Source organism: Lactuca saligna, chromosome 4 (assembly GCF_052625555.1).
Source record: "Lactuca saligna cultivar CGN05327 chromosome 4, ASM5262555v1, whole genome shotgun sequence".
Taxonomy (NCBI): domain Eukaryota; kingdom Viridiplantae; phylum Streptophyta; class Magnoliopsida; order Asterales; family Asteraceae; genus Lactuca; species Lactuca saligna.
The window spans coordinates 20,611,647-20,623,008 of NC_136420.1; the positions used below are offsets into that span (position 1 = coordinate 20,611,647).

Consider the following 11,362-nt stretch of genomic DNA (forward strand, 5'->3'; position numbering starts at 1 on the left):
TTTTTTTAAATTAAAACCATTTAAAAAAATGATTAACCTCTCTCTCAATAAAAAATATATAAATTGTTCATTGAAGCTCGCTCAACCACTATTTCCAAGCTTTAGGTCGGTGGGGAAATCACGATCAATTGTTCAGAGGGGTGAGGTTTTTATTTATTTACTTTTAAAAATATTTAAATAAAAAAAATTAAAAATATATTAAAGAAGTTATACAAGTCTATGTGGGTAAAAGAATATTTGTTAAAAGTTTTAAAAACATAATAATTATCTTCAAGTTTTTTTATTTTATTTTTTCGAGACTATATAATATATCCCAAATTTCAAAAATACAAAAGGTCCATTTATGAGGTTTTGAAGTATCATCCCAAAATAACTTAAATCGAAAAAAAGAAGCCCCAGGGACAGTAGTGTAAAAGGATTTCGTTTTCGGGTACTCACGTAAAGATCCGTTAATAAGTATTTCATCTCCCCCCGTCTCCTATCTGGTAGTACTGAAAAGAGGAACCATCGGCTTGGCATACAACCAACTCAAAGCCGGAAAACCATTAACTACCGCCGGTGAGATCTAGATACACTCCGGTCTCATATATCTTTTCTTCCTTTAATCTCTAAACTGTTCGCTTATTATGCATCTCTTGCTTTCTGTTATGTAATTTGACCAAACAATTCGATCTTTTTGTTCCGATTTTTACACTATTAACATAAACCTAGGGAGTAGTAATCTTATTGGAATCTCATCCCTATTTTTTTTTTCCTGAATTCGAAGTCCTAATTTCTTCCATTGATGTCTAGATTTGTTCTGCTAGGGTTAGTTCTAGATCTCATTTTCCGAAGGAGATTTCAATCTTCTTTAGAGCTCTCCCTTTTTTTTTTTTTTTTCAGTTAATTTTAATGAGTGACTTCAACTAACATGCCGTCTTCGTTTAATTGTGCATACTGACACCGTTACTCATATAAACGAGTGACTCATTTATTTGATATTCAAAGATGAACTAGAGGACTATATATTATGTATACATTCTCGATTCTTCCTATACATGCACTTTTCATCTGATCCATGAGTTAACTCTGTGTATAATCGCCTGAAACTGCAGTATTGTCTGTGTCTCGGAGTTGAGACAACTATGTCCATGGTAGACGAGCCCTTGTACCCCATAGCAGTACTAATAGATGAGCTGAAGAACGATGATATCCAATTACGATTAAATTCCATCAGAAAGCTTTCTACAATTGCTCGTGCTCTAGGAGAAGAAAGAACCCGGAAGGAATTAATTCCTTTCTTGAGTGAAAACAATGATGATGATGATGAAGTTCTTCTTGCCATGGCTGAAGAGCTAGGTGTTTTCATTCCTTATGTTGGAGGACTTGAGCATGCTCATGTGTTGCTACCCCCTTTGGAAACTCTTTGCACTGTTGAAGAAACATGTGTGAGAGACAAAGCTGTGGAGTCTCTATGCAGGATTGGATCCCAGATGAGAGAAACAGATTTGGTTGACTGGTTTATACCTCTTGTTAAGGTATCTTGCTTTTCCTTCTCTTTCTAACTATCAGTCCATGTCATGTTTACACTTTTTGCTACTCTTTCTGCAGAGGTTAGCAGCTGGTGAATGGTTCACTGCTAGAGTTTCTGCATGTGGGCTGTTTCACATTGCTTATCCTAGTGCTTCAGAGATGTTGAAGGCAGAATTGAGGTCAATTTATAGTCAGTTATGTCAAGATGATATGCCTATGGTTAGGAGATCTGCCTCTACAAACTTGGGGAAATTTGCTGCTACTGTGGAACCTTCTCATCTCAAGACTGATGTCATGCAAATGTTTGAAGATCTTACTCAGGATGGTATGTTGTTTAAATTTTAATGTTTTCTTTCTTTCATATCTCAATTCATGATAGAATCTTGCAAATTCTTGCTAAAGTAAACCCTAAAAATTCACAAAAATGTCACAGATCAAGATTCTGTTCGTTTGCTTGCTGTGGAGGGTTGTGCTGCTCTTGGGAAGCTGTTGGAACCTCAAGACTGTGTTGCACATATTCTTCCTGTCATTGTCAATTTTTCTCAGGTTTAACTTTTTATCTTTTTTTTTTGTTTGTAAAAATAAATAAATTCACGAAATTTATTTATTTTTCTGATAAGTCTTGTTGGATTTAGGACAAGTCATGGCGTGTTCGATACATGGTTGCTAATCAGCTTTATGAGCTATGTGAAGCTGTGGGCCCTGAACCTACCAAGTAACTATATTTTCAATTTTCAATTTAATACATAAATTCTCTATTTAGATAATCATTGGCTGAATTTATGTTATGAATTGTGAATTGTGAATATAGAACGGATTTAGTTCCAGCATATGTGAGGCTACTTAGAGACAATGAAGCAGAAGTACGTATTGCAGCTGCTGGAAAAGTCACCAAATTCTCCCGCATTCTTAGTCCAGAACTTGCTATTCAGCATATTCTTCCATGTGTCAAGGTCTTATTTATTTATTTAAAAAAAAAAAAACTTAAAAGAATTGGTTTATCTAAATTCTAACTTAACTTTTCCTCATAATGATATGTAGGAGTTGTCTTCAGATTCTTCTCAGCATGTTAGATCTGCTTTGGCTTCTGTTATAATGGGGATGGCTCCTGTTTTAGGGAAGGTAGTACTTAATTACTTAAATTAAAAAAAAAAATCTATTGTTGATGATTGGAAAAATGGAAATGAATAAGTTATGGTAAAAATAACGCAGGATGCAACTATCGAGCAACTTCTCCCTATATTTCTATCACTTCTAAAAGACGAGTTTCCAGATGTACGTTTGAATATCATTAGCAAGCTAGATCAAGTGAATCAGGTGATTGGGATCGATCTTCTATCCCAATCATTACTCCCAGCAATTGTGGAACTTGCTGAAGACAGACATTGGAGGGTGCGATTGGCCATAATAGAATACATACCTCTGTTAGCAAGTCAGTTGGGTGTTGGGTTTTTTGATGATAAGCTCGGTGCCCTTTGCATGCAATGGTTACAAGACAAGGTTTGACTCAGTCTCAAACTAATAATATTAAAAAAAAAGTTATATTATGTTTGCTATTATGTTATATAATAATATGTGATGATGGGATTGGGAGTAGGTATATTCGATCAGAGAAGCTGCTGCTAACAATTTGAAGAGACTGGCGGAGGAGTTTGGTCCGGATTGGGCGATGCAGCATATTGTCCCGCAGGTCTTGGAAATGGTCAACAACCCGCATTACTTGTACCGCATGACCATTCTTAGCGCCGTTTCTTTACTTGCTCCTGTTCTCGGCTCTCAGATTACTTCTTCCAAGTTGCTGCCTGTTGTTGTTACTCTCGCCAAAGACAGGTGAATTACCTTTTTACCCCTCTCCCTCTCCCTCTCTCTACCTCTCTAATTTCTTTTTCTTTTTACAGAGTGGCGAATATCAGGTTTAATGTTGCAAAGGTCTTGCAGTCTTTTATCCCTATTCTTGACCAATCTGTAAGCACCACCTTTTCCTTTTTTTTTTTTGAGTGAATTGCACGAATGGTCACTATGGTTTGGGGTAATTTGCACGTTTGGTCCCTAACTTATTTTTTTTTTTAACTCCGTACTGTTTTTTTTGTTGCACGTTTGGTCCTTGTCTTGCCTAAGAAGACTATTTTGCCCTTGGTTTTTTAATTTATAAATAAATAAACAAACCTCCAACCCCACTTCCACCTCGCCTTACGTTATCCTACCTACCCCACCTTGTTTAAATAAATTAAAAAATCAAGAGCAAAATAGCATTTTTAGGTAAGACAGAGACTAAGCGCGTAATAAAAATAAACTGTAGGAACCTTTTGAGTTAACAAAAAATAAGTTAGGGACCAAAGATGTAAATTATCACAAACCATAGGGACCATTTGTGTAATTTACCCATTTTATTTCTTCTTATGTTGGATTGAATGTCATGTTTTTTTTGATTTTGTTAAGGTGGTGGAGAAAAGTGTAAGGCCATGTCTGGTTGAGTTGTCGGAGGATCCAGATGTTGATGTGCGTTTCTTTTCAAAAGAAGCACTTCAGGCAATTGATCAAGTCATGATGTCAACCTAAGTTCATATATATGTTATGTTATGTTATGTTTTGTTGCATATGCTAACTTGTCACTTATATAACACCCACCGATACCATTAGTCTCTCTCCTCTATTCTCCATTTTGTTTATTTTGGCCTTGGTAGTAGATTGACATTGTGTGTTATGGATACTTTTTTTTGTCATTCAGACCATGCATGCTGTTTCTTCTTGTTGTTTTCTCCTAATTTTGACATATATGTTAATACTTTAATCATTGGAGAACTGTGGTATGGTAGTTTTTGCTTTGACTTGTTTACAAGTGCTTGCGCTAACGATCAAGACAAAATCAAAACAAAACATAAAATTAAGATTACAGACACATAACTGTGTATTAGGGCATGAGGTATGGTTACTATACGTTAACTAAAAAAGTAATGTCACCTATATACTACATCATCTTTATTATATGTTCACTAGCTTTTAGAAATGGTTATCATTCAATATCGTTTATCGTTCATATTTTTTATTATTATTTTGATATTTAGATTAAATAAAAAACATAATTAATACACTTAAATAAATATTTCACTTTACTTAAAAAAACAAAAAAAACATAAAATTTCAAAGTTAAATTACTAAAGAAAACATAAAACTTCACCTTTGGAAATGGTTACTATTTCATTTTATATATTTTATTTTTTTTAAATTAAAAAAAACATAAAAACAGAAAAATTTAATGATGTAATTTGCTTTGTATATTGTTATACATTTTCCAAAAAACTAAGTTATATAATATAATTAATAAGGATATATTGGAAATTAGGGGTTAAATATCTATATTATACGGGCTAATTAAAAAATATTAAATATTAAATATTTTTTAAAATAAAATTTTGAAATAATAAAGATGGAATAAATTTATTCATTGCAATTTACTATAATATATATTACAATAAAGATTTTACATATTTAAGCATATAAGTATTATGTGACTTTTTAATTTTAAATTTTGAAATTAAAACCATAAAATAACATGTGAATATTATTTATTCTAAAAATACTACAAAATGACAAGTATCAAAACTCATAAGAGATTGACAAGTGACAAAAAAAACCCTTTATTTATTAAAAATGATATAAAAAAGAGGTAATACGTAAATAATATATAAGAAACGGATGTTATATAAAATTAACTCTAAATCAAAAAGGAAAGAGACAAGGTGTACACCCGTTTTTCTTGTAATATGCCTACTTTATTCAACAGCCAATCAAAGCCCTCCTAAGCATCCGTGAAGACCACCATGTTACAAGATGATTACGCCCAAATGGAACGATATTCACACGTATACAAGCCTTGCCATATATGATTCGATGCCTAGAAAAGCCCCCATATCCCATGGCCTTACTACACTTAGGATGTGTTTGATAAAGGTCTGACTGGGTCAAGTCCGCGAATTGGGCTGACTCGGTCAGACCATAAGTGTTTGAATTGTTGCTTTCTCGGTAAGATTGACTGGCTCAATTGCTTTCTCGCTCAGTATCTTTACAATCCCTGATTGGAGACATTAAACGATCCTACCCCTCCACATTTATTCTTTCTTCCATCGTTCCCTGACCTAAAAACACAGCCGCATACAACTCCACATCGTATCTCCAATTGAACGCTAAACAGAGGTCGCCGGTCGGACCGTTGCCATCCCGCCGATCGTACCTCCGCCAGACTTTTCTTCCATCTCTTCCATATGTGACACCATCTCGGTGTCATTAGGTAAGATATTATTCTTCTTTTCTGTTAATAATTGTTAAAATCAGATATCATTTATGCTTTGAAGTTCTTTATGAAATCAAAATACTTTTTTGTTAGAATATTATGAATTCTTTATGAAATCATAATTGTTTTTCTCTATTGTTATGAAATTTGTATCCTCTTTTGCTGTATTGTTATGAAATATGTATAAGCTATGAGCAAGTGTCATGTTTTTTTGGTTGTATAATATGCTGGACAAGATCATACGAAATAGCTCTTAGCAAGTCATGTTTTTTATTGCAAATAAGCTGATTTGAGAACTTAAAAAAGTTCATATGACATTATTTATGCTTAATAGGACACTGGATTGCTCTAGTACGTCTTTCAGTTTTATAAGTAAATAATTCCATACAAAGATAAATGGACTTGCACATGATGGATGTTGATATATGATTCACTTTTTGTTTGTACACTTTTATGATCGAATTAAGTAAATACTTGATCAGATTATGATTATCATTATGTTTGTTAATTACAACCCTCTATAATTCATGCCATGTTGTATTGTTATGAAATATGTATAAGCTATGATTAGATGTGCTATTGTTATGAAATTGGAATCCTACCCTCTAATTTCTTCTTATTCTTTCATTTCGGTGGGATCTTTACAGTGACATATTGAATAAAGATTTTTGGTTACCAATTCAATTTTTTTTTTGAGAAAAGGGCAGTTTGGTCTTTTTTTGATTAATTTCAAGATTAGCAAGTATAAGCCAGGTCTGTTGGTTCTCAATTGGTTTTTCTGGATCAAGAAACTAAAAAATTACTAGATTATTGAAGATATGGATGAGAGGATCTGTTTTTTACAAAACATATGGTCAAAATTCTATGCTCATAGAATGGTCTGGAATAAAAATAGAGCAGGGGCAATTTGGTCAAAGTGTTATTCTTATGTTTACTGTTGCTCTGTATCAATTTTGGTTAAAGAATAAATTGTTTGAATTGTTGAAAAACAATGAATTTATTTATAACTTTTAAAAAAAAATGATTTTTTATAACTTTTTTTTGTAAATTTTTAAGGATTTTTGTGTAGTTTACATCACCCTTTGGAGCAAAGGGTAAAATTGTCATTTTTTATTAATCAGGCCATTCAGTCAGACGTAGAATCAAACAACATGGTTTCTTACTCAGTTAAGATTTCTTACCCAGACAGACATTTCTTAGTTAACACTTTCTTAGTCAGCAATTATCAAACGAGACCTTAGCTATATCGTATACCTCCCTAGACAAATAAGCAAAAAAAAAAAAAAAAACAACAACCCATTGTTTACAACATCCCTATGCATGATAGATCAATTGTCATCTGTCGAGAATCCAATTTCATCATATATAACAAGGTAATGTGTTGATAGGTGCAAATGTGCATTTTTTTTAATGAATTTTGTGAATTTCCCACGTTTATACACATATGCAACTGTCGTATGTATGTGTGTGTGTGTGTGTGTGTATATATATATATATATATATATATATATTCGAATATGCTTCCATAGAACATGACACATACTATTCCTATTAGAATACCAAAGAAAAGTTCTAAACTTCCATAACTACTGTAACACAAACGAACGTGTCAATAAGAGACTTGTTTTTGCACCACATCGAAAATTATCACTGTACAAAAACAAGTCTATCACCGAATTAAACCCGAAAGTCTTCACGTCTAACCAATTAAAAACTGCATTCCAAGTCTTGCAGATACTTCACATTTAACAAACAAGTAATTAAGCTGTTCTGCATTCCAAGTCTTGCAGATACTTCACATCTAACAAACAAGTAATTAAGCTGTTTTGTCTCCAAAAAACAAACCGAACATAAATATCAAGAGAATATCTATACATCTCATATCTAGGTTCAAAGCACTAGGAATTTTGTCCAACAAAAGTCGCAAAATAAGAATATTTAGATTCCTGGGAATAAACTAATTCCAACGAGTTTATGAATCATTAACTCGAAGAACTTTATCATCAATCAATTTTCTACTTTCTCCAACTAAAAACGTTCCAGAGTTGCCAAAATCCCACCACCATTTATCCTTTTTGTTATTTAACTTGACAAGTTGCACCATATCATACATATTAGAGAATTGCAAAATTTCCTCTCATCGTCTAACGAGCCTACACCAACATCAACATCTCTCATAACCTATCAAATGATTAGAAATAACACAATATTTTATGGTTTCTAACTCAAACAACCTTGAAAATTTGGTAGAAAGTTGATCTCCAGTCCACACTCTAGTCCAAAATTTAGTCGAAGCACCATTGCCCACTTTTTTCTTTAAAACCGAAGGTATGAACACCCCCATTGTCTTCTAATTTAGAAATCAGATCAATAATTTTAGATCAAGGACCATCCCCACGAAAAACAGAAGCTGCAAGATATAAACCACCTCTACTGTTATAAATAACTTTTATTAGGTGAACCAATATTAATGAACTATTATTTAAAAAACGCCACCTCCATTTTTGTAACAAAGAAAGATTAAAAGACGTTAGACTACCAATATCCAAACCATCAATGTGTTTTCTAACAAGAATTAAATCTCATTTCACCCAAACCATCTTTCTTTTATCTTTATTACAACCCTAAAAGAAATTCGCTCGTATAGATTCAAACTCTTTTGCAACTTTAACAGGAATCAAGAAAACTGACATATAATACAAACCCATCGAGCCTAAAATTGATTTAACCAACATAGACCTCCCACCAACAGATAAAGTAGATGCTTTCCACTTAAATATTTTTTATGAAGCTTTTCTTGTAATAGTTTCCACCCCACATCCCTAGACATGTTTGAACCGATAGGGAGACCAAGATACAAAAAAGGAAGTTTATTAGGTCGATAACCAACTAGCCTAGCAAAACCGATAACCTCTTCCCAACAAACACCAATCCAGAGTAAATTTGATTTTTGAAGGTTTATATTTAGACCTGAAACCAAATAAAAGCAATGTTAAATACTAATCATGATAACAACAATATCCTTACCCCATTCTCCCAAGATGATAACATCACATGCATATAAAAGTGAAAAATAAGAAGCTAATATCTATCAATTTTAACTCCCAAACATAAGTTCGCAACAACAACATCCTTAATTGCAACATGTAACCAATCCATAACTAGAATAAAGAGGAAATGTGTAGCACCTGGTTCCCGGTACGTACTCCTTGCTATTTATTTTTTTAATATATATATATATATATATATATATATATATATATATATATATATATATATATATATATATATATATATATATATATAGGGTCAAGGTGCGGGATTTGGACTCTGGACTCGGCGAGTCGGTCCCCGGACTCGGCGAGTAGGCCCTGGTTGGGCAAAAACCCTAATCCGGGTGTTTGCACCCTATTTAAACACTCTATCTTGGCCTCCTTTGTCCCTAACACTTCCTGAGAGCATTAGAGTGAGACCCTAGCCCCCCTTATTGATCTAAAGAGAGTTTTTGGCCTTGTGAAGGACATTGGAGCTTAGAAGAAGAAAGAGGTGGTTGAAGAGTGCAAGGAAAGGAGTAGATCCGAACTCTACTCAGGGAGAAGCTTCCATTCAGGTAGAAAAGTCTCTACCTTGATCTTTAGATCATTAGTTGCCATTTTTGTCCCAAATTGGTGGTTTCCAATCCTTAAAACACCAAGCTCCATGTGTGGTGCTTAATGATCCGAAAGGACTTCTGATCTGGACTAATTGGATAAATTAGTAGCATAAAGTTCCTGTGGTTGAAGTGATTGAGGTCCCCATTGAGTCTATGACCTCTTGAGGAGTTTGGTTTTGACCTTTTTAGCTTATAGGGCCATGCATGCACGTAAAGTTTGCAATTTTACGTGATAAGCATGCTCAAGGAACATGGATCTATGGTTTTGAAGCATTGCATGTATCATATTTGGTCTATATGGGAAATGGGTCATAGGGACTCGGCGAGTCCTAAGGTGGAACTCGGCGAGTTCCATGAAGATGGCCTTAGACTCGGAGAGTTGGATGAACAACTCGGCCGAGTACTATGAAGATTGCCTGGAACTCGGCGAGTTGTTCTTCAAACTCGGCGAGTCGGGTCACGAGTCAGTTCAATCGTCCCAAGTCATGAGTGAAGGGTGATTCAGTGAGTGGGAAGAAGGACTGGTTGAGTAGGACCGGGTTACTAGGAAAAGGACTCGGCGAGTCCAAGCCATGACTCGGCGAGTCCAATCAAATGGACATTGACTTTGACCAAGGGATTGACCTTGGGCCAAGGTAGGGTCAGTCTTTTGACCTAAGGGTATTTATGGGTGTCTAATCTATGTTTATGGTTTATAGCCGGAGTATTTGTGATCCAACAGTTAGACGCTCAGCAAGCAGACTTCAGCAGCTACTTTCGAGGTGAGTTACCTTCCAGTAGCGGTGGGTCTAAGGCCACAATGTCGGCCCACCAGTAGGAGATGTATGATAGATGATTGTCTTTGTGATATCATCTAGGTTTGCTACTACCTGATATGTTATATGCTAGCATGATATGTTGTATGTGATAGTAGTAGAGTTCGGTTGTTAGGACCAAAGGGTAGTCAGACACCCCAGATACGTCTGACAGTATGTGGTGATATGTTTGCATGCTGGCTTGTTATGTTATATGCGATAGAGGTAGTAGGAGGGGACCAGTCCCCGAGTTCGGTTGATAGGACCAAAGGGTAGTTCAGGCACCCAGATATGTATGATAATATGTTATGTTATGATATATGTGATAGTAGTAGTAGGGGGTGAAATAGTCCCCAAGGTTCGGTCGTCAGGACCAGAGGGTAGTCAGCACCCCAGAATGGCTTGACATGGGTAGTCAGCACCCCAAAATGGCTTGACACGGGTAGGTCGGCACCCCAGAATGGCTGTACCGGGTAGGTCGGACACCCCAGAAATGCCTGGCAATATGTATGATATGTGGTATGATGGGGGAACTCACTAAGCTTCGTGCTTACAGTTTTCAGTTTTGGTTTCAGGTACCTCTTCTTCGAAGGGGAAGGAGCTGGCGCGGTAGCAGCACATCACACACACGCTTTGTATTCCGCACTATGAGATCTTCATGGGGATTTGTACTCTGATTTTATTATGTTTACGCTTTGTAACTCTGATTTGTACTATGAGATCTTCCGCACCATGAGATCTTCCTGGGGATTTGTACTCTGATTCTATTATGTTTAATTCTAATGTTTTGCCAAGTATGTGTATAAAAAAAAATGAAATTTTTGGCTCGTATTTTCAGGATGTTACAAAATAAGATAGTGTATCTCTTTCTCTAAGCCCTCTCGACAGATCAAACTCCTCTGTTGGTGATGTAGCATGCAAAACAGAACAAAGATAAATGAGAGCGAGCCTGTTGATTCTAATATAATACTCATGACAATCTCTTAAAACCATGCTGATTCTACGAATACCTTGAGATTGGCTTCAAAATCTGGTCTAACACACACATAATTTTGGGAGAAAATTGAAAGTTTATAAAATTGATGAGTGTCAATCCAAATTACATCAGTTACA

The 11,362-nt window shown here is 34.9% G+C and overlaps 1 protein-coding gene and 1 long non-coding RNA gene across 3 annotated transcripts; both read left to right on the forward strand.

The window, feature by feature from the left end:
* The first annotated feature begins 385 nt into the window (after positions 1-385).
* Positions 386-4,261, forward strand: LOC145041367 (uncharacterized). Its single transcript, XM_078989394.1, has 11 exons — positions 386-558; positions 1,095-1,517; positions 1,591-1,837; positions 1,946-2,058; positions 2,148-2,227; positions 2,324-2,465; positions 2,554-2,634; positions 2,725-3,012; positions 3,110-3,342; positions 3,411-3,477; positions 3,952-4,261. The coding sequence occupies exons 2-11, from the start codon at positions 1,125-1,127 to the stop codon at positions 4,069-4,071; spliced, it is 1,764 nt and encodes a 587-aa protein (XP_078845520.1). The 5' UTR covers positions 386-558; positions 1,095-1,124; the 3' UTR covers positions 4,072-4,261.
* A 1,027-nt stretch (positions 4,262-5,288) lies between these two features.
* Positions 5,289-11,080, forward strand: LOC145041368 (uncharacterized). 2 transcript variants are annotated; one of them, XR_013680150.1, is made up of 5 exons: positions 5,289-5,800; positions 6,451-9,001; positions 9,323-9,413; positions 10,154-10,216; positions 10,825-11,080. It is a non-coding gene; the product is annotated as an uncharacterized LOC145041368 (long non-coding RNA). The 2 variants fall into 2 exon arrangements; XR_013680149.1 differs by lacking the exon at positions 6,451-9,001 and having other exon boundaries at positions 5,309-5,800.
* The last annotated feature ends 282 nt before the right edge of the window (positions 11,081-11,362 follow it).

What these genes read in the sequence shown, in the direction of transcription:
- LOC145041367 (XM_078989394.1), top strand. Translation starts at nt 1,125, where the DNA reads ATGTCCATGGTAGACGAGCCCTTGTACCCCATAGCAGTACTAATAGAT. An exon ending in TCATTGTCAATTTTTCTCAG is followed by an intron (nt 2,059 to 2,147) that starts GTTTAACTTTTT and finishes TGTTGGATTTAG; the next exon opens with GACAAGTCATGGCGTGTTCG. An exon ending in GTTACTCTCGCCAAAGACAG is followed by an intron (nt 3,343 to 3,410) that starts GTGAATTACCTT and finishes TTCTTTTTACAG; the next exon opens with AGTGGCGAATATCAGGTTTA.